Source organism: Cuculus canorus, chromosome 32 (genome assembly GCF_017976375.1).
Source record: "Cuculus canorus isolate bCucCan1 chromosome 32, bCucCan1.pri, whole genome shotgun sequence".
NCBI classification, from domain to species: Eukaryota; Metazoa; Chordata; class Aves; order Cuculiformes; family Cuculidae; genus Cuculus; species Cuculus canorus.
Genome location: NC_071432.1, coordinates 1330231 through 1355353, shown reverse-complemented (window position 1 = coordinate 1355353; position 25123 = coordinate 1330231). Strand labels below are relative to the sequence as shown.

General features: G+C 64.5%; 3 protein-coding genes across 4 annotated transcripts; 1 reads left to right on the top strand and 2 right to left on the bottom strand.

Moving 5' to 3' along the window:
* Positions 1-1212: 1212 nt before the first annotated feature.
* Positions 1213-7223, bottom strand: HAUS7 (HAUS augmin like complex subunit 7). 2 transcript variants are annotated; one of them, XM_054052214.1, is made up of 11 exons: positions 7121-7223; positions 6184-6299; positions 6024-6091; positions 5508-5566; positions 5205-5290; positions 4807-4926; positions 4587-4671; positions 4294-4506; positions 3090-3171; positions 2743-2827; positions 1213-1578 (listed from the first exon to the last, which is right to left on the bottom strand). In XM_054052214.1, the coding sequence occupies exons 1-10, from the start codon at positions 7160-7162 to the stop codon at positions 2775-2777; spliced, it is 924 nt and encodes a 307-aa protein (XP_053908189.1). In that variant the 5' UTR covers positions 7163-7223; the 3' UTR covers positions 1213-1578; positions 2743-2774. The 2 variants fall into 2 exon arrangements, with proteins under 2 accessions (XP_053908189.1, XP_053908188.1); XM_054052213.1 differs by having other exon boundaries at positions 1217-1578; positions 5508-5569.
* A 1000-nt stretch (positions 7224-8223) lies between these two features.
* On the top strand, positions 8224-11767 carry CCNQ (cyclin Q). Its single transcript, XM_054052215.1, has 5 exons — positions 8224-8374; positions 8692-8878; positions 9307-9439; positions 10692-10916; positions 11162-11767. The coding sequence occupies exons 1-5, from the start codon at positions 8266-8268 to the stop codon at positions 11435-11437; spliced, it is 930 nt and encodes a 309-aa protein (XP_053908190.1). The 5' UTR covers positions 8224-8265; the 3' UTR covers positions 11438-11767.
* Positions 11768-13267: 1500 nt separating this feature from the next.
* LOC128849716 (red-sensitive opsin) lies at positions 13268-23855 on the bottom strand. Its single transcript, XM_054052211.1, has 6 exons — positions 23713-23855; positions 19230-19526; positions 17813-17981; positions 17563-17728; positions 15360-15599; positions 13268-13425 (listed from the first exon to the last, which is right to left on the bottom strand). Exons 1-6 carry the CDS (start codon positions 23819-23821, stop codon positions 13312-13314), a joined length of 1095 nt encoding a protein of 364 aa, XP_053908186.1. The 5' UTR covers positions 23822-23855; the 3' UTR covers positions 13268-13311.
* Positions 23856-25123: the final 1268 nt, after the last annotated feature.

Here is a 25123-nt window from a genome sequence, read left to right as displayed (position 1 = left end):
GAGATATAGTGAGACCATGGTAGGCTATAGGGGCCCTATGGGGGGTATGAGTGCTCTATGGGGTACTATAGAGACCGTATGGGGGGGGTATAGGCAGCCTACAGGGAAATATGGACCCTGTAGGGGTCTATGGAGATCCTATGGGAGGGGCTGTAGGCAGCCTATGGGGCAATAAGGACCCTATGGTGGGGTATGGGGGCTCTATGGGGAGGATAAGGACCCTATGGGGGTGTACGTGAAGACTATGGGGGGTATGGGGAACTATGAAGGGGGATAAAGACCCTATGAGGGTCTATAGGGACTCAGTGGGGCTTGGAGGAGGTCTGTAGGGACCCAGGGGGGCTACAGGGAGTCTGGGGGGGGCTATAGGGACCCTATGGGGCAGGACGGGAGCTCTGTGGAAAAGGTGACCCTATGGAACGCTATGGGTCAGAATGGGGGCCCCATAGGGTAGAGGGACCCCTGGAGAGCCCCGAGATGGGGAAGGGCCCATAGGATGCTGTGGGGCCCTATGGGGCAGGAGAAGCCAGCAGCGACCCCATAGGATGCTGTGGGGCCCTATGGGGCAGGAGAAGCCAGCAGCGACCCCATAGGATGCTGTGGGGCCCTATGGGGCAGGAGAAGCCAGCAGCGACCCCATAGGATGCTGTGGGGCCCTATGGGGCAGGAGAAGCCAGCAGCGACCCCATAGGATGCTGTGGGCTCCCTATAGGTACCTATAGGGCAGGAGAAGCCAGCAGCGACCCCACAGGATGCTGTGGGGCCCTATGGGTCCCTGTGGGGCTGCCCCTCCATAAGGAAATGAGGCAGCATCGGAAATGGCTGCCACGGCCCTGATAGCACGGGGGGGTCATTACAGGGGGTTCATTAAGGGGGGGCTTATTAAGGGGGTGTCACTCATTACCAGGGGTTCATTAAGGGGGGGCTCATTAAGGGGGTGTCACTCATTACCAGGGGTTCATTAAGGGGGGGCTCATTAAGGGGGAGTCACTCATTACCAGGGGTTCATTAAGGGGGGGCTTATTAAGGGGGAGTCACTCATTACCAGTGTTTCATTAAGGGGGGGCTCATTAAGGGGGTGTCACTCATTACCAGTGTTTCATTAAGGGGGGGCTCATTAAGGGGGTGTCACTCATTACCAGGGGTTCATTAAGGGGGGGGCTCGTTAAGGGGGTGTCACTCATTACCAGGGGTTCATTAAGGGGGGGCTCGTTAAGGCACTGTCAGTCGTTACTGGAGCCCCCCGTGTTCCCAGCCCCAGTGCAGCCATCCTTGCACACACGTGTGCTTGCACCCCGGGCACACATGTGACACGCCTGTGTTGGTCACGCTGCCCCCAACACGTTACCCGCCTGCAGAGGCCTTGTGTCACAGCCACATGCACTGACACACGTGTTCTGTTCTTTGTGTTGCTCTCCAACATGCGTGTCACACACGTGTAAGGGCTTTGCGTCACTCCCACGTGTGCTGACGTGTTACACACCTGTGGGGAACTTGTGCTGCTTCCACACTTGGCAACACGCGTTACACCCATGCAGGAACCATGTGCCATGTTTCATGTCTTTGTTGGCGTTAGTCCTGTACACGCAAACACGTGTGTTACACACTTATACGAGCACATTCCACCCACACGCGTGTTATGCGCCTGCACGCACACCATCTTGCACCCACATCTGTGTTTCACTGTATGGCCACCACCAACGCCCCCTGTGTCACACAACTGTACAGCCACCATGTCGCACACACACACGTGTTGCACACTTGTATGACCACATCCCCACACACGTGTTACATACATGAACAAACGCCACATCCCACACACACTACACACCCGCATGGACACCACATCCACTTACACGCGTGTTACACACCTGTTTGGACCCCACATCCACCTACATGTGTGTTACACGCCTGTTTGGACCCCACATCCACCTACACGCGTGTTACACACCTGTTTGGACCCCACATCCACCTACATGTGTGTTACACGCCTGTTTGGACCCCACATCCACCTACACGCGTGTTACACGCCTGTTTGGACCCCACATCCACCTACACGCGTGTTACACACCCGCATGGACACCACATCCACCTACACGCGTGTTACACACCCGCATGGACCCCACATCCACCTACACGCGTGTTACACGCCTGTTTGGACCCCACATCCACCTACACGCGTGTTACACACCCGCATGGACACCACATCCACCTACACGCGTGTTACACACCCGCATGGACCCCACATCCACCTACACGCGTGTTACACGCCTGTTTGGACCCCACATCCACCTACACGCGTGTTACACACCTGTTTGGACCCCACATCCACCTACACGCGTGTTATGTGCCTGCACACAGCTCTATGTCCTCTGTGTGAGGTTTTGGGGGACCCCAGAGGGGTCATTTTGTGCCCCCCAAGTAGGCTGGGGGGTCCCAGGGGTCCATTTTTCCCCCCCCAAGGGGTTTTGGGGGGTCTCAGCTCTGGGATTTCACCCCCCTAAGGAATTCGGGGGGGTTGTGCCCCCCCCGCTCCGGATTCCGGCGCTGACTCACGGTGTAAACATGGTGCCGGCACCGATTCCCTTATAGGGCCCTAAAACGCACTGCCCCCCCCCCCTGCTTTGTGCCCCCCCCCGGCCAAAAATAGAACCCCGGAGGCCTGGGGCGGGGAGGGGGTCCCAAAGGGGCCTCCCAGAGCACCCACCCCCCTCATTAACACTAATTAACATCCTCTCATACCTTTTTAATCATCTCAATTAAGGGGGGAGCGCTCAGTGCAGGGCCCCCCCCCCAAAGCACTGCTGCAGCGCCGCCACCTGGGTCTCTGGGGAGAAATTGGGGGGGGACCCTAAAAATGGGTGACTTGGAGACCCCCCCAAACCAACCCAGGACCCCCAAAAAAAACCCAAAGCCTCCCCAACAATCTCCGAGCCCCCCCAAATCTGAGCCCCCCCCCCCGACACCCTCAGAGTCCCCTCAAACTCATGCTCCCCCTGATGCCATCTGAGCCTCCCCCAAACCACCCCTCCAAAGGCCCCCCCCGGTGGGTTTTGGGGTGCCCACTCATTTTTGGGGTCCCCACTCACCCATGGTGTGGTGCTGCGCTCCCCCCGTCAGCTGCACCACCTCCTCTGCCGTCTCTCTCAGTTGCAGCACGGCCCCCAGGGACTGGGGGGGGGGGCAAAATGGGGTGTCAGGGACCCCAAAATCCCCCTGCAGGGCCTGGGGACCCCCAAAACTCCTATGGGGCACAGGGACACCCCCAAATCCCACTGGGAACCCCTCAAATGCCCCGATGGGACCCAGGAGCCCCTCAATTTTCTCCCCCAGGGCACAGGGACCGCCCCAACTCCCCATACGGCGGACAAGGACCCCCCGAAATCCTCTGTGGGACCCCCAAATCCCCCCTATAAGACAAAAGAATCCCTCCAATCCCCCCACTATGGGGCACAGGAACCCCCCCCAAATCTCCCCCTATGGGGCACAGGGACTCCCCCAACACTCTGTGAACCCTTCGCCCAAATCCCCTCATGGGACCCAGGAGCCCCCCCTAAATCTCCCCTATTGGACACAGGGACTCTCCAACACCCTGTGGGACCCCCAAATACCTCCATTGGGCAGAGGGACCCCCCAAATGCTCCCGACAAGGCACAGGGACACAACCCCAAACCCCCTAAGGACCCCCAACACCCTGTGGGACCCCCAAATACCTCCATTGGGCAGAGGGACCCCCCAGATGCTCCCGACAAGGCACAGGGACACAACCCCAAACCCCCTAAGGACCCCCAACACCCTGTGGGACCCCTAAATACCTCCATTGGGCAGAGGGACCCCCCAGATGCTCCCTACAAGGCACAGGGACACAACCCCCAATCCCCTAAGGACCCCCAACACCCTGTGGGACCCCTAAATACCTCCATTGGGCAGAGGAACCCCCCAGATGCTCCCTACAAGGCACAGGGACACAACCCCAAACCCCCTAAGGACCCCCAACACCCTGTGGGACCCCCAAATACCCCCATTGGGCAGAGGGACCCCCCAAATGCTCCCTACAAGGCACAGGGACCCCCAAATCCCTCCCTATGGGGCACAGGGACACAACCCCCAATCCCCTGAGGACCCCCAACACCCTGTGGGACCCCACAAGTGCTCCCATGGGACCCAGGAGCCCCAAAATTCCCCCTATGGGACACAGGGACACCCCAACTCCCTGTAGGACCCCAAAATACCCCCATGGGGCACAGAGACCCCCCTAAACCTCCCAGTTGGGGCGAGTTCACCCCCTCACACCTGCTTCAGCCTCTGCAGGCCCTGCCAGACGGGGGGAGCCAGGGCGCCGCAGGGGGCGAGGGGGGGGTCGCTCCCCATTCCCAGGGTCCCCCAGGGCCCCCCCAGCTCTGTCGCCCCGAAGGCGGTAGCCAGGGCGGCCAGGTCGCGCGTCGCCACTCCCAGCACAGGCAGAGCTGGGGGGGCCAGGCCAGGAGACCCCACGAGCTCGGGGCTCTGCGAGAAAAGGGGGGGGTCAGAGAGGAAACAAAAAAGAGGGGTCCGGGGGGGTCCAAACCTCCTTCGCAGGGCCTCACCTGCGCCTCCAGCAGCTCCAGGCGCTGCCTCAGCCCTGCCAGCACTGCCTCCAGCTCCAGCGCCGAGGGACGGGAACAGGGGCTCCTGGAATGAGGCGGGGGGGTCAGGGCAGATAAGGGGGACCCCCCAGCCCCCCATGCCCAGATGCTGTCCCCTCCGAACCTCGCAGACGCCCGTGAGCCTCCCTATAAGCACCCCAAAAGCTGCCTTCCCCTGTACCTGGGCCGGGGGCAGTCGTCATCCAACAGGGGGGGCGTTGGGGGCTCGGGGGGGCTCAGGGCCGCCTTTCCCTCAGGGGTCTCCAAAACCTCGTGCAGGAACTGAGTGACGGGGATGCACCTGGAGGAAGGGGGGGGTACAAAGTTGCGGGGGGGGTCCCACAAAGAATGAGGGCCTCAAAAGAGGAGAGGGGTTCCTGAAAGAAAGGGGAGGCCCAAAGTTGGGGGGGGTCTCACAAAGGAGGGGGAAGGGTTTCCAAATGGAGCAGATCCTAAAGGAAGGGGGGAGGGGTCCCAAAGAGAGGAGGGGGGGTCCGAAAGGGAGGGGGGAGGGCACCCCAAAGGAGGGGAAAATGGTCCCAAAGGAGAGCGGAGATAGGATGGGGGGTCTGAGCTCACCTGTCTTTGTCACAGACCCCACTGCCACCCCCTGCGTCCAGGAGGTCCTCGATGAACTCCAGCTGCCGCTCAGGGGAAGCTGTCCCCTGGTGGGGGGGACTCGAGGTCACCCCAGAATCCCCCGGACCCCCCAGAACCCCCCCTAGCTCACACACAGTCCCTCCAATTCCCCCAGGCCCCCCAAATCGTCCCCAGGAGACTCCAACCCCGCACCCCCACAAATCCCCCCCCAGATGACCCCAAGCGCACTCCAATCCTCCTTCCAGGTGACCTCAAACCCCCCCAGGCCCCCCCCAAACCCACCTCTACCAGCGCCAGGTCGTCCTTCCGGCATAGCATCAGCTTTGCTCCCAGTGCGGCCACTTCTGGGGGACAGGGGACACTGGGGGAACTGGGAATGGGGGCAGGGGTGGCCTGGGGGGGGCTGTCTAAGGAGGTGTGGGGCACGTTGGGGGATGGGGGTGGTTTTGGGGGGGCAGGGGAAGCCCGGGGGACAAGTTGGGGAGGGGGCTGGGGGGCCTGAGTGGGTGGGGGGGCCGTTTTGTGAGGGGAAGGGGGTGTCTAGGGGGCAAGATGGTGGGGGGGGGGGGCAGGAGAGTGCCCCAGGCTTTGGGGGGGTAGCAGTTTGGTTTGGGGGGTGGGGGCTGCCTGAGGGGTGGTGTTGGGAGATGGAGGGCAGTTTGGGGGGGAAGAGGCTGTCTGGGGGTCGGAGCTGCTTAGAGGGGGGGTTTTGGGGATTGGGGGGAGGGGTGCCTGGGGGTGGTTTTGGGACAGTTTGAGGGGACAGAAGACAGTTTTGTGTGGGTGGGGGGCCCATACCTTGCAGGCGGGCGTTGCGAGGCCCATCCTGCAGGGCAGCCAGGCGGTTGGCGAGGGGAGGATGCACCCTGGGGTGGAGAGGGCAGTGAGAAGGGGGCACACAGGGGAGTTGTAGTGTCGGAGGGGGTTGAACTGAGCCCACCCCCACCCCCCCCAGTACCGGAGGCAGAGCCACTCGAGCAGCTCCAGGCGCTGGGCGGAAGGGGTGCAGAGCAGCCGCAGCGCCTGCGTGGGATCCAGAGGCAGCAGTGGCGCCACAGGAGGGCACGACAGGGCCTGGGGGGGGGACAAAGAAGGGGCATCGGGGGTCACTGTGACTGTCCCCGAGTACTATAGCGCTCCTGGGGTACCAGTACCCCCCCCTCTCCTCGACTGAGACCCCTGAGGTACTGGAGTCTCATCCTTCCCCCCGTGGGGTAACTGAGGTCTCATCCTGCACCCCTGAGGCGCTGGGGGGGCACAACAGGGCCTGGGGGGGGCAAAGAAGGGGCATCGGGGGTCACTGTGACTGTCCCCGAGTACTATAGCGCTCCTGGGGTACCAGTACCCCCCCCTCTCCTCGACTGAGACCCCTGAGGTGCTGGAGTCTCATCCTCCCCCAGTGGGGTAACTGAGGTCTCATCCTGCACCCCTGGGGCGCTGGGGGGAGGGGGGGCACAACAGGGCCTGGGGGGGGGGCAAAAGGGGAGCATCAGGGACCACCCTGACCGTCTCCCACAGTACCAGCAGCCCTGCGCTACCAGTGTCCCTCCCTCAGGCACCGGGGCCCCCCCGGGACTGAGACCCCTGGGGTATCGGGGTTATCCCAACCAGGCCTTCCCCTAAGGTAGCGGAGCCACCCCCAACGTACTTAGAACCCCCCCTCAGACACTGTTCCCCCCAAAGGGAAGCAGGACCCCCCCCCCTCACACTCCTCAGTTGAAACGGGAGACCCTTTGGGTACCAGAAACACCCTCCCCCACAGAGCCAGAGCCCTCCCGAGCCCCCCCTCAGGCACTGCCCCCCCTCAGGCACTGCCTCCCCCCACCAAGGAGACCACCCAAGAGAAACCAGAGTCCCGTCTACAGCACTCGGGCCACCCCCAGTCCCGCTGTCACCTCAAGCCGCTCCAGCACTAAAGCTGCTGCCGCCGCCGCCATTTCCCGCCCTGCGCGCGCCCCCCGCGACCATTGGCTGAGACCGCCCTCTCCCCGCCCCTGATTAGCCGAGACCTCCCCTTAGCCCCGCCTCGACGGGCTGAGACCGCCCTGGACCCGCCTCTGATTGGCTGAGAACCCCTTGGCACCGCCCCTGATTAGCCGATCCCTCCCCTTGGCCCTGCCCCTGACGGGCTGAGACCGCCCTGGACCCGCCTCTGATTGGCTGATACCCCTTTGTCCCGCCCCTTGGCCCCGCCCCTGACGGGCTAAGACCGCCCTGGACCCGCCTCTCATTGGCTGAGACCCCCTTGGTCCCGCCCCTGACGGGCAGAGACCGCCCTCTCCCCGCCCCTGATTGGCTGTGTTGACCCCGCCCAAGCTCCGCCCCGTCTCTTCCCGCCCCCGCTGCCATTTACCAATCAAAACCCTTCCCGCGCCGCCGCGAGCCCCGCCCCCGTAGCCTCTCGGCCAATCGCAGCGCGCGGCGCTTAGCGCATGCGCGGGGAAGCCCCAGCCCCGGAAGTGTTGGGGCCGCGCCGGGGCCGCCGTCGCCGCCGCCGCCTCTGGGGCCGCGCGGGCGGCGAGGGGTGAGGGGGGAAGCGCAGGGCGCGTGACGTCACGGGGCGTGGGAACGGCGGAGGGGCGAAGGGGAGGCAGGAAGGGCGGGGCGTGACGTCAGCAGGGCTGTACGACGTCATAGGAGCCGCGTGGCGTCATTCACCGCCACGGTCCGGTCGTCCGCGTGGTCGCTGCGTTGTGACACCATAGCCCGGGTGTGATTTCATTGTGATGTGATGTCATAGAGGGGGCGTGGCTTGTGGTTTGCCATGTGATATCATAGCGTGATACCACCACCCCCCATTGTGATGTCATCACCGCAGTGCGGTCATTCTCACAGCGACAACACCGTGTAGGGGTGTGATGTCATCAGGGTGTGATGTCATCTAAGGGTGTGGCTTTGGCGATGGGAGGGGCACGGTGTGACGTCATATCATGTCACCACTCCCCCCCGCTGTGACTTCATAGGGGAGCAGCGATAGCGGAGCGTGACGCGATAAAGGGGCTCAGAGCGGAGTCAGAGGTGTGACGTCATAGCTCACCCCATGACATCACCGCCACCCCCGATGGCGCTGGAGCCCGCGGGGCCGCGGGATGAGTGGGGGGACGAGGCCCGGGGGCGCCTCCGCCTCGCCCGCTTCATCATGGAGGCCGGTAAGCGGGGGGGGGGGCCAGGGGGCAGTTTTGGGGGGACTCGGGGGGAGGATTTGGCTGTGAATAGGGGGTGTTTCGGGGGGCGATTTGAGGGGCAGCAGTGGCTGAAGGGGTGGGATGGGTTTGGGGGTGCAACGGGGGATATGATGGGTGGTTTCGGGGAGGCAATGGGGGGCTCAAGGCGGGGGCGGTTTCGGGGTGCAGGGGGTTATGGCGGCAGCTGGGCGGTGGTTTGGGGGGCTGAAGGGGGGGTGGTTTGGGGGGTGTTCGTTTAGGGGGAGGTGGTGGCCGGCAGGGACACGGTGTCGCTGGCCCAGGGGTGAAGCTGGGCCTGGGCTCGCTGGCCGTGGCCACCGCCTGTGCCGCCTTCCACCGCTGGGCGCGGGCGGCCAGGCCGGGGGCCCCCCATGACCCCCACCTCATGGCCGCCGCCGCCATCTTCCTGGCCGCCAAGGCCCAGGGGACTCCGCTGCGCGCCAGGGATGTCCTCAATGTCACACACAGGTGCCTGAACCCCCCCCCCGGACCCCAAAACCCCACCCCAAAACCACCCCCTGAACCCCAAGAACCCACAAATCTTACCCCAAAAACACCCCCTAAACCACTCCGCACACCAAAGCCACCCCCCCCAGCCCAAACACACCCTGAACCCCCAAAACCTCTGAAATCCCACCCCAGAAACACCTCCTGCACCCTAAAACCCCACCCCAGAAACATCCACAAACACCCACCGCACCCCGAAACCTCCCAAATCCCACCCCAAAAGCACCCTCTGAATCCTAAACCCCCTTCAAGACCCGCAACCCCTTCTGTGCCCCCCCCCCCCAGAACACCCCAACACCCCACAGTTCACACTGTGGGCCCCCAGGACACCCCAGCCCGCTCTGCGCCCGCCTCCAGACACCCCAATTTCCCCCCTGTGCTCCCCCCAGGCTGCTGCACCCCGGGCAGCCCCCGCCGGGCCCTGAGGGGGGGTTCTGGGGGCTGCGGGACAGCCTGGTGCAGTGCGAGCTCCTCCTGCTGCGCGTCCTGCGCTTCCGCGTCCCCGTCGCGCACCCGCACAAGGTGAGGCACCTTGAAACACCCCAGGGACCCCAAAAACACCCTTGGGAGCCCCAAAACCACCCACTGGACCCCCAAAACCACCTATGGGACCCCAGAACACCCCCAAAAGCACCCCTGGGACCCCAAAAATACTCCAGAAACACCCCCGGGACCCCCAAAATACTCCAAAAACGCCCCTGGGACCCCCTCAAACACTTCAAAACCACTCATCGGAACTCAAAACCACCTATGGGACCCCCAAAACCCTTCTGGGACCCCCCCTACATCCTGATCCCCGCCATGTATCTCCTGACCTCCCCATGGATTAGTGATTGGAGGTCCCTGTGCCCCCTCCAACCCCCCTGACCCCCCATATGTGGGTGCTTGGGGTCTGGGACCCCCCCGATCCCTCTGTGGGTCGGCGTTGGGGGGTCTCTGACCCCCACGTGTCCCCACCCAACACCTGTGCTCCCCCTGCCCCCCTCCCTGGGTCAGTGTTTAGGGTCTGGGACCACCCCCCCCCCCAACCCCCTGTGTCCCCCAGATGCCCCCGTGGGTTGGTGTTTGGGGGTTTCTGCCCCCATGTGTGGGTGTTTGAGGGTTTCTGCCCCCCATGTGTGAGTGTTTGGGGTCTGGGACTCCCCTGACCCCCCGTGGGTTGGTGTTTGGGGGTTTCTGCCCCCCATGTGTGGGTGTTTGGGGTCTGGGACTCCCCTGACTCCCCCGTGGGTTGGTGTTTGAGGGTTTCTGCCCCCCACGTGTGGGTGTTTGGGGTCTGGGACTCCCCTGACCCCCCGTGGGTTGGTGTTTGGGGGTTTCTGCCCCCCATGTGTGGGTGTTTGGGGTCTGGGACTCCCCTGACCCCCCGTGGGTTGGTGTTTGGGGGTTTCTGCCCCCCATGTGTGAGTGTTTGGGGTCTGAGACTCCCCTGACCCCCCGTGGGTTGGTGTTTGGGGGTTTCTGCCCCCCATGTGTGGGTGTTTGGGGTCTGGGACTCCCCTGACCCCCCCGTGGGTTGGTGTTTGGGGGTTTCTGCCCCCCATGTGTGGGTGTTTGGGGTCTGGGACCCCCCTGACCCCCCCTGGGTTGGTGTTTGGGGGTTTCTGCCCGCCATGTGTGGGTGTTTGGGGTCTGGGACCCCCCTGACCCCCCCTGGGTTGGTGTTTGGGGGTTTCTGCCCGCCATGTGTGGGTGTTTGGGGTCTGGGACTCCCCTGACCCCCCGTGGGTCGGCGCTGGAGCTCCCTGACCCCCCCATTGTGTGTCCCCCCCAGTACCTGCTGCAGTACCTGGTGGCCCTGGGGCGCTGGGGGGGTCGCCGGGGGGGCTGGGGGCCACGCCGGGTGCCGGGGGTGTCATGGGCGCTGGTGCGGGATGGCGCCGCGGGGGGGCTGGGTTTGCGATACCCCCCCCAGCACGTGGCGGCTGCCGCCCTACACCTCGCCCTCGCGCTCTGCGGCCGGGCGCCCCCCCCGGGCGCCCCCCCAAGATGGTGGCAGGTAAGAGGGGACGGGGGTGGGGGGGAAGTCAGGGGGGGAGCTGGGGGTGCAGCACATGTCAACCCCCCACTTTGTGCCCCCCATCTCTGTGCCCCGCCTCCTTTTTTGCCCCCCCATGGACCCCTCTTTTCCCCTGTACCTTCCACCTTCTGTGCCCCCCTATTCCCCTCTCCCCCCCCCCCGTGCCCCCCCCCGTGCCCCCCGATTCCCCTCTCTGTCCACCTTCCCCGTGCGCCCCCCTGTAGGTGCTGAGCCCCGGGCTGGGCCCTGCCGAGCTCGAGAGGATTCTGCGGGAGCTGCTGGCACTCTACGGCATGGACGCCACCGTGGCGGCCCCCTCGATGGACAGACAGACGGAGACACCCCCGTCGGACAGACAGACAGGGGCACCCCCCTCGGACAGACGAGCAGAGACCCCCCTGGCAGACAGACGGACGGAGACACAGCGCCAGTGGGCAGACAGGAGGGAGGACAGAGCCCTCCCCATGGTGGAAGGACAGACGGAGCCCCCCGGGGACTGATGGACGGACAGACAGAGCTTCCCCACGAGTGGAAGGACAGACAGAGCCTCCCTTGCTGGTGGAAGGACGGACAGAGCCCTCTGGGGATGGACAGACAGAGCCCCTCCACTGTCAGCAGAGGAACAGACAAACGGATAGAGCTCCCTTGCTGGTGGATGGACAGACAGACAGCCCTCCCCACCAGCAGATGGATGGACAGACAGACACCCTGCCCCCCCCCCCCCCCAAAATGACTGAGCAAAGGGCAGTGATGGACACCGGACAGACAGACGAACACGGCTCCTTCCCTCCTGTGTTCAGTGCCCCAAATAAATAATTACAGGTGATCAATTAATCAGCACTAATGAAACACCCCCCCCGGGTCCTGTCCATCTGCCGGGACGGGGGTTCATCCATGAGAGGTGTCCCAGGTGCCCCCCCATGCGTGTCCCTCACACATCCCATGTCCCTTGTGTGTCCCCATACGTGTCCTTCACATGTTCCATGTGTCCCTCACACATCCCATGTGTCCTCCATGTTTGTCTGTCACGTCCCAAGTGTCCCTCCTGTGTCCATGTCCTCTGTGCGTGTCTTTCACGTCCCTCATGTGTGTCCCTTGCATGTCCCGTGTCCCTCACATCCCACGTGGCCCTCATTTGTCCCGTGTCCCTCTATCACTCACATCCACGTCCCTTTTGTGTCCCAGTCTTTCATGTCTCCATATATGTCCCCCGTGTGTCCCTTGTCCCTCATATCCATGTCCCAATGTTTGTCCCGTGTCCATCCCATGTTCCTCGTGTGTCCGTGTCCCCATATATGTTCTATGTCCATCTCATGTGTCCCTCATGTCCTCCATGCGTGTCTCCTGTCCCTCCCACGTCCCCCATCCCCTCAGATACAGAAGAAATCGGGGATCCAGAGGACACGGGATGCATGTGGATATGGGGAAGGGGACCCCTCAGCCACCACTGAGCTTTGGTGCAATAGGGGCTGTGGGTACAAAATGGCGCAGCCTTCTCCCTGCCTCCACTTCCCGCCAAAAACCACCGCTTCCCTCTCCCGCTGAGGCGCGCGCCGTTCCCGCCCTTTTCAGCGCCCCTCCTGCCCACGTGACACCTCCCCGCACGCGCCGTTCCCGCTCTTTTCATCCCGTCTCCTGCCCACGTGACACCTCCCCGCGCGCGCCGTTCCCGCCCTTTTCAGTGCCCCTCCTGCCCACGTGACACCTCCCGGCGCGCGCCGTTCCCGCTCTTTTCATCCCGTCTCCTGCCCACGTGACACCTCCCAGCGCGCGCCGTTCCCGCTCTTTTCATCCCGTCTCCCGCTCACGTGACGCATCCCCGCGCGCGCCGTTCCCGCCCTTTTCAGCCAATCAGAGCGCGGCGTCCGCCCTGCCCACGTGACCTCGGCGCTCCCCGGCCGAGCTCGGCGAGCGCAGTTCCCTCCTTTGTCAGCCAATCCCGTGCCCACGTGACACCCCCCTCCCCCCCCCGCCCCCCCGCCGTGATCTCGGGGAGCGCCGTTCCCGCCCTTTTCATATGTAACCCGAGCGTAGAGCCCGCGCTGCCCACGTGACCTCAGCACCCCCCTCTTCCCCCCCCGAAGGCGCTCGTTCCCGCCCTTTTCCAGCCGATGGGGGCGTGGCCAGCAGAGGCGCCGTCTTTCCCCCTCCACACACCCCCCCCCCGCAGGTGGTCCCGCCCCATTCCCCCTCGTTCCCGCCCTTTTCAGCCAATCAGCGCGTGGTGCCCGGCCTGCCCACGTGACCAATGGCTGTCCGTGTGGGGGCGGGGCTTGGTTCCCGCCATGGGGGGGGGGGGGGGGGGGTGGGCGGGCAATGGCAGCGCTGAGGCGGATCCGGGCTGGAGCGTTTATTGGCGGGGGAGGGGGGCGGCTTAGGCTGGGGACACGGAGGAGTTGGAGACGGAGGAGACCTCGGTGCGCGAGGTGGAGACCTCGGAGCCGTCGTCCACCTTCTTGCCGAAGAGCTGCAGGATGCAGTTCCGGAACTGTGGGGGGGGGGAGGAAGGGCGACATGGCTGATCGGTGTCCCGTGCCTCTGGCACAGCTCCAAACCCCTCTTCCAGGTGCCCCGTCCCTGCTCGGCATCCCTGCTCCATGCACCCCCATCCCAGCGTCCCTGACACCCCCAGTTCCGTCCCAACTTCCCCATCGTCTCCCATGTCTTCAGCCTCCACCGTGTCCCCAACGTTCCCAGTGTCCCCAGTTCCATCCCAACAACCCCAACACTCCCATCCCAGCGCCCCCAACATCCCTGATGTCCTCAATATCAGCCATGTCTCCAACGTTCCCAGTGTCCCCAGTTCCATCCCAGTGCCTCCAACATCCCTGATGTCCTCAATATCATCCATGACCCCAACATTCCCACTGTCCCCAGTCCCATCCCAACTCCCCCAACATCCCTCATGTCCTCAATATCATCCTGTCCCCAACATTCCCAATGTCCCCAGTCCCATCCCATCAACCCAAACACTCCCAGTCCCATCCCAGCGCCCCCAACATCCCTCATGTCCTCAATGTCATCCATGTCCCAAACATTCCCAGTGTCCCCAGTCCCATCCCAACACCCCCAACATCCCTGATGTCCTCAATATCGTCCATGTCCCCAACGTTCCCAGTGTCCCCAGTCCCATCCCAACAACCCCAACGCTCCCAGTTCCATCCCAGTGCCCCCAACATCCCTCATGTCCTCAATATCATCCATGTCCCCAACATTCCCAGTGTCCCCAGTCCCATCCCATCAACCCCAATGCTCCCAGTCCCATCCCAACACCCCCAATATCCCTCATGTCCTCAATATAGTTCATGTCCCCAACGTTCCCAGTGTCCCCAGTCCCATCCCAATGCCCCCAATATCCCTCATGTCCTCAATATCATCCATGTCCCCAACGTTCCCAGTGTCCCCAGTCTCATCCCAACAACCCCAACATCCTGATGTCCTCAACGTCCCCCGTGTCCCCAATGCCCCTCGTTCCATCCAGCATCCCTAATGCTCCCAGTTCCATCCCAACGACCCCAACATCCCTCATGTCCTCAATGTCCCCTGTGTCCCCAACTTTCCCAATGTCCCCAGTTCCATCCCAACAACCCCAACACTCCCAGTTCCATCCCAGGGCCCCCAACATCCCTCATGTCCTCAATATCATCCATGTCCCCAACGTCCCAGTGTCCCCAGTTCCATCCCAACGCCCCCAACATCCCAGATGTCCTCAATATCATCCATGTCTCCAACGTTCCCAGTGTCCCCAGTCCCATCCCAATGCCCCCAACATCCCTGACGTCCTCAATGTCCCCTTTGTCTCCAACATTCCCAGTGTCCCCAGTCCCATCCCAACAACCCCAACGCTCTCAGTCCCATCCCAGCGCCCCCAACATCCCTCATGTCCTCAATATTATCCATGTCCCCAACGTTCCAGTGTCCCCAGTCCCATCCCAATGCCCCAACATCCCTCATGTCCTCAATATCATCCATGTCCCCAACGTCCCAGTGTCCCCAGTCCCATCCCAATGCCCCCAACATCCCTCATGTCCTCAATATCATCCATGTCCCCAACGTTCCAGTGTCCCCAGTCCCATCCCAATGCCCCCAACATCCCTGATGTCCTCAATGTCCCCTTTGTCTCCAACGTTCCCAATGTCCCCAGTTCCATCCCAATGCCCCCAACATCCCTGATGTCCTCAATGTCCCCTTTGTCTCCAACGTTCCCAATGTCCCCAGTCCCATCCCAACAACCCCAACGCTCCCAGTTCCATCCCAATGCCCCCAACATCCCTGATGTCCTCAATATCATCTATGTCCCCAACGTTCCCAGTGTCCCCAGTCCCATCCCAAGAACCCCAACGCTCCCAGTTCCATCCCAGCGCCCCCGACATCCCGGATGCCCTCGACATCCCCCAACGCTCCCCGTTCCGACATTCCCACCTGCCGGTTCATGAAGACGTAGATGATGGGGTTGTAGATGGTGGCGCTCTTGGCGAAGTAGGCGGGCAGGGCGGCCGCCAGCGGGTGGAAGGCGTAACCGGGGTTGGCGGCGGCGAAGCAGGCGAAAATGGTGTAGGGCCCCCAGCAGAAGCAGTAGGCGACGATCATCACCACCACCATGCGCGACACTTCCTTCTCCGCCTTCTGTGTCGACTCCGACTCCTTCTGCTGGGCGGCCACCTGCAGGGAGGCGCGGGGGTTATGGGGCGAGCTATGGGGCTGGGGGGCGCTACGGGAGGAGGTGGGCCCCGCGGTGGGGCTGTGGGGGGAGATGGACCATGGGGGTGACCTCTGGGGGGAGAAGGACCCCATAGGGTTCGTGGGTGTCGATGGGGGATGCCCGTGGGGCGCTGTGGCTCTGTGGAGAGCTCTATGGGGCAAGATGGTCCCCATGGGTGTCCATGGGGGGCTGTCTGTGGGGCACCGTGGGGCGCTGTGCCTCTGTGGAGTAGTTTATGGGGTACTGTGGGTCCCCATGGGTGTCCATGGGGGGCTGCGTGGGGGATGCTGTGGGTTCTGCCGTGGGGCGCTGTGGGGTGTTGTGGCTCTGGAGAGGTTTATGGGGTGCTGTGGGTCCCCATGGGGTGCCATGAGGTGCTGTGGGGTGCACTGTGGGGCGCTGTGACTCTATGGAAGGGTTTATGAGGTGAAATATTCCCCATGGATCCCCATGGGGGGCTGTCTGTGGGGCACTATGGGGTGCTGTGGGTCACTGTGACTCTATGGAAGGGTTTATGAGGTGAAATATTCCCCATGGATCCCCATGAGCATCCATGGGGGGCTGTCTGTGGTGCGCGCCATGGGGTGCTGTGGCTCTGGAGAGGTTTATGGGGTGCTGTGGGTCCCCATGGGGTGCCATGAGGTGCTGTGGGGCGCACTGTGGGGCGCTGTGACTCTGTGGAAGGGTTTATGAGGTGAAATATTCCCCATGGATCCCCATGGGGGGCTGTCTGTGGGGCGCTATGGGGTGCTGTGGGTCACTGTGACTCTATGGAAGGGTTTATGAGGTGAAACATTCCCCAGGGGTCCCTGTCCATGGGGCGCTATGGGGCGCTGTGGGGCACTGTGACTCAATGGAAGGGTTTATGAGGTGAAATATTCCCCATGGATCCCCATGGGGGGCTGTCTGTGGGGCGCTATGGGGCGCTGTGACTCTATGGAAGGGTTTATGAGGTGAAATATTCCCCATGGATCCCCATGGATGTCCATGGGGGGCTGTCTGTGGGGCGCTATGAGGCGCTATGGGGTGCTGTGGGGCGCCGTGGGGCGCTGTGACTCTATGGAAGGGTTTATGAGGTGAAACATTCCCCATGGGTGTCCATGGGTGTCCATGGGGGGCTGTCTGTGGGGCGCCATGGGGCGCTATGGGGCGCTGTGACTCTATGGAAGGGTTTCTGAGGTGAACCATTCCCCACGGGTCCCTGTCCATGGGGCGCTATGGGGCGCTGTGACTCTATGAAAGGGTTTATGAGGTGAAATATTCCCCATGGATCCCCATGGATGTCCATGGGGCGCTATGGGGCACTGTGGGTCACTGTGACTCTATGGAAGGGTTTCTGAGGTGAAGCACTCCCCAGGGGTCCCTGTCCATGGGGCGCTATGGGGCGCTGTGGGTCACTGTGACTCTATGGGTGGGTTTCTGAGGTGAACCATTCCCCAGGGGTCCCTGTCCATGGGGGGCTATGGGGCGCTGTGGGTCACTGTGACTCTATGGGTGGGTTTCTGAGGTGAACCATTCCCCATGGGTCCCTGTCCATGGGGCGCTATGGGGCGCTGTGGGGCGCTGTGACTCTATGAAAGGGTTTATGAGGTGAAATATTCCCCATGGATCCCCATGGATGTCCATGGGGGGCTATGGGGCGCTGTGGGGCACTGTGACTCTATGGAAGGGTTTATGAGGTGCAGCACTCCCCAGGGGTCCCTGTCCATGGGGCGCTACGGGGCGCCGTGGGGCGCTGTGACTCAATGGAAGGGTTTCTGAGGTGAACCATTCCCCAGGGGTCCCTGTCCACGGGGGGCTATGGGGCGCTGTGGGTCACTGTGACTCTATGGAAGGGTGTATGAGGTGCAGCACTCCCCAGGGGTCCCTCCCCACGGGGGGGCTGTCCGTGGGTCGCCGTGGGGCGCGCCGTGGGTCGCTCACCGCCCGGATGGCCAGCCAGACTTGGAGGTAGCAGAGGATGATGATGCTGAGGGGGAAGAAGCAGCAGGTGACCATGAGCACCACCATGTAGGACTGCACGCCGGGGTCTGAGCTGCCGCTGAACACATCCGGGCCGCACGACGTCTTCAGCCCGTGGGGCCAATACCTGTGTGTGGGGAGGACACACAGCGTGTGGGGCAGGGCCGTGGGGCGGCCGTGGGGCAGGGGGATCCCCCCGCGCGCCCCACACCTGCTCCACCCGAAGATGGGGGGCGCGGTCCATGCGCAGGCCCAGATCCAGGAGAAGAGGATCCCGGCCACCGCCAGCTTCCCGTCAAACTTGATGTTCCCGAAGGGTTTGCAGACCACGAACCAACGCTCCCACGAGATGATGGCGAGAGACCAGAGCGCCGTGATGCCTGCGGTGGGGCACAGGTCAGTGGGGCTGCCCCATAGCGCGGGGAAAACCTGGGCCAGAGGGACCCACGGCGGGGGGAATGGCTGACCCACAGCTCTGACCCACAGCTCTGACCCACAGCTCCCGGCCCCACTCAATTCTGGCCTACACCTCCCAGCACCGCCAGCCCCACATCTCTCAGCACCGCCAGCCCCACATCTCTGCGCCCCCTCGGCTCTGCCCCACACCTCGCAGCACTGCCAGCCCCACATCTCTCTGCCCCACACCTCCCAGCACCGCCAGCCCCACATCTCTCTGCCCCACACCTCCCAGCACCGCCAGCCCCACATCTCTCAGCACCACCAGCCCCACATCTCTCGGCCCCTCAGCTCTGCCCCACACCTCCCAGCCCCACTCCGCAGCCCTGCCCCACATCTCTCAGCCCCCTCATCTCTGCCCCACACCTCCCAGCCCCACTCCCAAGCCCTGCCCCACATCTCTCAGCCCTCTCGGCTCTGCCCCACACTTCCCAGCACCGCCAGCCCCACACCTCCCAGCACCGCCAGCCCCACATCTCTGGGCCCCCTCGGCTCTGCCCCACATCTCCCAGCACTGCCAGCCCCACATCTCTCGGCCCCCTCGGCTCTGCCCCACACCTCCCAGCCCCACTCCGCAGCCCAGCCCCACACCTCTCAGCCCCCTCGGCTCTGCCCCACACCTCCCAGCCCCACTCCGCAGCCCAGCCCCACACCTCTCAGCCCCCTCGGCTCTGCCCCACACCTCTCAGCCCTTCAGTTCTGCCCCACACCTCCCAGCACTGCCAGCCCCACATCTCTGGGCCCCCTCGGCTCTGCCCCACACCTCCCAGCCCCACTCCGCAGCCCAGCCCCACACCTCTCAGCCCCCTCGGCTCTGCCCCACACCTCCCAGCCCCACTCCGCAGCCCAGCCCCACACCTCTCAGCCCCCTCGGCTCTGCCCCACACCTCTCAGCCCCTCAGCTCTGCCCCACACCTCCCAGCACTGCCAGCCCCACATCTCTCAGCCCCTCGGCTCTGCCCCACACCTCCCAGCACCGCCAGCCCCACATCTCTCAGCCCTACAACTCTGCCCCACACCTCCCAGCCCCACTCCGCAGCCCAGCCCCACACCTCTCAGCCCCCTTGGCTCTGCCCCACATCTCCCAGCCCCACTCCCCAGCCCTGCCCCACACCTCCCAGCCCCACTCCCCAGCCCTGCCCCACACCTCCGAGCCCCCCGGCGCCGCTCACCGCAGGCAGACACGGTGTAGCCCTCGATGACGCAGAGCGGGTGGCCCAGGACAAAGTAACCGAAGATCTGGTTGACGACGCTGATGGTGCTGGCGATGACGGTCTCGCCCAGGTCCGCCACCGCCAGGTTCACCAGGATCCAGTTCAGAGGGTGCCGCAGCTTCTTGAACTTCCAGGTGGCCACCAGGACCAACCCGTTGGTGAAGATGGAGGCGATCACCACGAAGATCATCCACAGCGACGTCAGGTTGTAGACCCAGCGCGGGGCGATATGGTAGTTCGGACCCTCGAAGGGACCTGGCGGGGCAGAGATGGGGGTCAGGGCGCTGGGGCTGACCCATAGCAGGGACCTGCGACCCATCCTGCCCCACATATTGAGGGCTTGGACCACCTCCTGCCCCATAGCAGGGACCCGCGACCCCTCCTGCCCCACATACTGAGGTGTTGCACCACCTCCTGCCCCATAGCAGGGACCTGCGACCCCTCCTGCCCCACATACTGAGGTGTTGCACCACCTCCTGCCCCATAGCAGGGACCCGCGACCCCTCCTGCCCCACATACTGAGGGCTTGGACCACCTCCTGCCCCATAGCAGGGACCCGCGACCCCTCCTGCCCCACATATCGAGGGCTTGAACCACCTCCTGCCCCATAGCAGGGACCCACGACCCCTCCTGCCCCACATACTGAGGTGCTGAACCATCTCCTGCCCCATAGCAGGGACCCGCGACCCCTCCTGCCCCACATACTGAGGTGTTGAAGCACCTCCCGCCCCATAGCAGGGACCCGCGACCCCTCCTGCCCCACATACTGAGGTGTTGAAGCACCTCCTGCCCCATAGCAGGGACTGCGACCCCTCCTGCCCCACATACTGAGGTGTTGCACCACCTCCTGCCCCATAGCAGGGACCTGCGACCCCTCCTGCCCCACATACTGAGGTGTTGAAGCACCTCCTGCCCCATAGCAGGGACTGCGACCCCTCCTGCCCCACATACTGAGGTGTTGAAGCACCTCCTGCCCCATAGTAGGGACCTGCGACCCCTCCTGCCCCACATACTGAGGTGTTGAAGCACCTCCTGCCCCATAGCAGGGACCTGCGACCCCTCCTGCCCCACATACTGAGGTGTTGAGCCACCTCCTGCCCCATAGCAGGGACCTGCGACCCCTCCTGCCCCACATACTGAGGTGTTGAGCCACCTCCTGCCCCACAGCAGGGACCTGCGACCCCTCCTGCCCCACATACTGAGGTGCTGAACCACCTCCTGCCCCATAGCAGGGACCTGCGACCCCTTCTGCCCCACATACTGAGGTGTTGAGCCACCTCCTGCCCCATAGCAGGGACCCGCGACCCCTCCTGCCCCACATACTGAGGTGTTGAACCACCTCCTGCCCCATAGCAGGGACCTGCAACCCCTCCTGCCCCACATATTGAGGGCTTGGACCACCTCCTGCCCCATAGCAGGGGCCCACGACCCCTCCTGCCCCACATACTGAGGTGTTGAAGCACCTCCTGCCCCATAGCAGGGACCAGCGACCCCTCCTGCCCCACATACTGAGGTGTTGATCCACCTCCTGCCCCATAGCAGGGACCCGTGACCCCTCCTGCCCCACATACTGAGGTGTTGAACCACCTCCTGCCCCACAGCAGGGACCTGCGACCCCTCCTGCCCCACATACTGAGGTGTTGAACCACCTCCTGCCCCATAGCAGGGACCTGCGACCCCTCCTGCCCCACATACTGAGGTGTTGAAGCACCTCCTGCCCCATAGCACGGACCCGCGACCCCTCCTGCCCCACATATTGAGGGCTTGGACCACCTCCTGCCCCACAGCAGGGACCTGCGACCCCTCCTGCCCCACATACTGAGGGCTTGGACCACCTCCTGCCCCATAGCAGGGACCCGCGACCCCTCCTGCCCCACATACTGAGGGCTTGGACCACCTCCTGCCCCATAGCAGGGACCCGCGACCCCTCCTGCCCCACATATCGAGGGCTTGAACCACCTCCTGCCCCATAGCACGGACCCGCGACCCCTCCTGCCCCACATATTGAGGGCTTGGACAACCTCCTGCCCCATAGCAGGGACCTGCGACCCCTCCTGCCCCACATACTGAGGTATTGCACCACCTCCTGCCCCATAGCAGGGACCCGCGACCCCTCCTGCCCCACATATCGAGGGCTTGAACCACCTCCTGCCCCATAGCACGGACCCGCGACCCCTCCTGCCCCACATATTGAGGGCTTGGACAACCTCCTGCCCCATAGCAGGGACCTGCGACCCCTCCTGCCCCACATACTGAGGTATTGCACCACCTCCTGCCCCATAGCAGGGACCTGCGACCCCTCCTGCCCCACATACTGAGGGCTTGGACCACCTCCTGCCCCATAGCAGGGACCCGCGACCCCTCCTGCCCCACATACTGAGGGCTTGGACCACCTCCTGCCCCATAGCAGGGACCTGCGACCCCTCCTGCCCCACATATCGAGGGCTTGGACCACCTCCTGCCCCATAGCAGGGACCCGCGACCCCTCCTGCCCCACATACTGAGGTGTTGAGCCACCTCCTGCCCCATAGCAGGGACTGCGACCCCTCCTGCCCCACATACTGAGGTGTTGAAGCACCTCCTGCCCCATAGCAGGGACTGCGACCCCTCCTGCCCCACATACTGAGGTGTTGAAGCACCTCCTGCCCCATAGCAGGGACCCGCGACCCCTCCTGCCCCACATGCTGAGGTGTAGAAGCACCTCCTGCCCCATAGCAGAGCTCTGGGGACCATCCTGCCCCACACATCAGAGTGTTGAACCATACCCTGACCCTGTGACCCCTCCTGCCCCATAGCAGGGCCTTGGGACCCCCTCCTGCCCCATAGCGTGCCCCCTGCCCCACAGCGTGCCCCTGCGCCACACCGCCCTCCTGCCCCACGGCGTACCCTTTTCCTGCCCCACATACTGAAGTATTGAACCCCTCCCGCCCCACACTGCCCCTGCCCTGCCCCATAGCGTGACCCTGTGACCCTGCCCTGCCCCACATCCTAAGCTCTTGAACCCCGTGCCCCACAGCGCCCAACAACGCTGCTCCTGCCCCACACATAACCCCTGCCCCACACTGCCGCCCCTGCCCCACAGACCCCACATACCCCTTGCCCCACAGAGCCCCACATCCCACCTGACCCACACTGCCCTTCCTGCCCCACATGTCCCCCTGCCCCACATACTCCTGCCCCAGCCTGCCCTCCTGCCCCACATACCCTTCTGCCCCACATGCCCCCCTGCCCCACATACTCCTGCCCCACATACCCTTCTGCCCCACATGCCCCCCTGCCCCACATACTCCTGCCCCACATACCCTTCTGCCCCACATACCCCCCTGCCCCACATACTCCTGCCCCAGCCTGCCCCCCTGCCCCACAGACCCTCTCTGCCCCACACTGCCCCTCCTGCCCCACATACTCCTGCCCCACATACCCTTCTGCCCCACACTGCCCCTCCTGCCCCACATACCCTTCTGCCCCAGCCTGCCCCACAGCACCCCTCCTGCCCCACACATGCCCCTGCCCCACAGCACCCCACATGCCCCCCTGCCCCACATGCCCTCCTGCCCCACATACTCCTGCCCCACATGCCCCCCTGCCCCACAGACCCCCTCTGCCCCACACTGCCCCTCCTGCCCCACACATGCCCCTGCCCCACAGCACCCCACATGCGCTCCTGCCCCACATGCCCCGCTGCCCCACATACTCCTGCCCCAGATACCCTTCTGCCCCACACTGCCCCTCCTGCCCCACATACTCCTGCCCCAGCCTGCCCTCCTGCCCCACAGCAGCCCTCCTGCCCCACATGCCCCTCTGCCCCACATACCCTTCCGCCCCAGCCTGTCCCCTGCCCCACAGCACCCCACATGCTCCTGCCCCACATGCCCCCCTGCCCCACATACTCCTGCCCCACATGCCCCCCCGCCCCACATACTCCTGCCCCACATGCCCCCCTGCCCCACATACTCCTGCCCCACATGCCCCCCCTGCCCCACATACTCCTGCCCCACATGCCCCCCTGCCCCACATACTCCTGCCCCATATGCCCCGCTGCTCCACATATTCCTACCCCAGATACCCTTCTGCCCCACACTGCCCCTCCTGCCCCACATGTGCTCCTGCCCCACAGCACCCCACATGTGCTCCTGCCCCATATGCCCCCCTGCCCCACATGCCCTGCTGCCCCACATACTCCTGCCCCAGCCTGCCCCTCTGCCCCACATACCCTCCTGCCCCACATGTGCTCCTGCCCCATAGCACCCCACATGCCCCGCTGCCCCACATACTCCTGCCCCACATACCCTTCTGCCCCACACTGCCCCTCCTGCCCCACACGTGCTCCTGCCCCATAGCACCCCACATGCCCCGCTGCCCCACATACTCCTGCCCCACATACTCCTGCCCCACACGCCCCCCTGCCCCGGTGCCCCCCAGCGCCCCCGGCCCCGCGCACCGCGGGTGTTGTTGCTGTTGGTGTAGGTGAAGACGCTGTCGCGCGTCGTGTCCTCGTCCTCGTGCCGCCGCCGCGCCGCCATCACGGCCGTCGCCCAGGCCACCGCCATGGCTGCCTCGCCCGCCGCCCGCAGCCCCTCTTTATAGCGGCGCCCGGCTTAGCGCCCCACACGCCGTGGGGCCGGGGCGGCGGGGGCCGCGGGGGCAGGGGGGGCTCGGCCCCACCTCACCCCCGCGCCCGGATTGAGGGCGGCTTAGCCCGTCACCCGCAATTTCCTGACGGGGCGCCGCGGGGACACGGCTGCCCCATGGCGGGGGGACACGGCTGCCCCATAGCGAGGGGACAGGGCTGCCCCATAGCGAGGGACACGGCTGCCCCATAGCGAGGGGACACGGCTGCCCCATAGCGAGGGGACAGGGCTGCCCCATAGCGAAGGGACATGGCTGCCCCATAGCGAAGGACACGGCTGCCCCATAGCGAGGGGACACGGCTGCCCCATAGCGGGGGGACACGGCTGCCCCATAGCGGGGGACACGGCTGCCCCATAGCGGGGGGATATGGCTGCCCCATAGCGAAGGGACACGGCTGCCCCATAGCGAGGGGACACGGCTGCCCCATAGCAGGGGGACACGGCTGCCCCATAGCAAAGGGACATGGCTGCCCCATAGCGGGGGGATACGGCTGCCCCATAGCGGGGGGACACGGCTGCCCCATAGCGAGGGGATATGGCTGCCCCATAGCGGGGGGACACGGCTGCCCCATAGCGAGGGGATATGGCTGCCCCATAGCAAGGGGACACGGCTGCCCCATAGCGAGGGGACACAGCTGCCCCATAGCGGGGGGACACGGCTGCCCCATAATGGGGGGACACGGCTGCCCCATAGCGAAGGGACACGGCTGCCCCATAATGGGGGGACACGGCTGCCCCATAGCGGGGGACACGGCTGCCCCATAGCGCGGGGGGATATGGCTGCCCCATGGCGAGGGGACACGGCTGCCCCATAGCGAAGGGACACGGCTGCCCCATGGCGGGGGGACATGGCTGCCCCATAGCGAGGGGATATGGCTGCCCCATAGCGGGGGGACAGGGCTGCCCCATGGCGGGGGGACACGGCTGCCCCATAGCGGGGGACAGGGCTGCCCCATGGAGAGGGGACACGGCTGCCCCATAGCGAGGGGACACGGCTGCCCCATGGAGAGGGGACAGGGCTGCCCCATAGCAAAGGGACACGGCTGCCCCATAGCGGGGGGACACGGCTGCCCCATAGCGAGGGATACGGCTGCCCCATAGCGAGGGGACACGGCTGCCCCATAGCGGGGGGACACAGCTGCCCCATAGTGAAGGGACACGGCTGCCCCATAGCGGGGGGACACGGCTGCCCCATAGTGAGGGGATATGGCTGCCCCATAG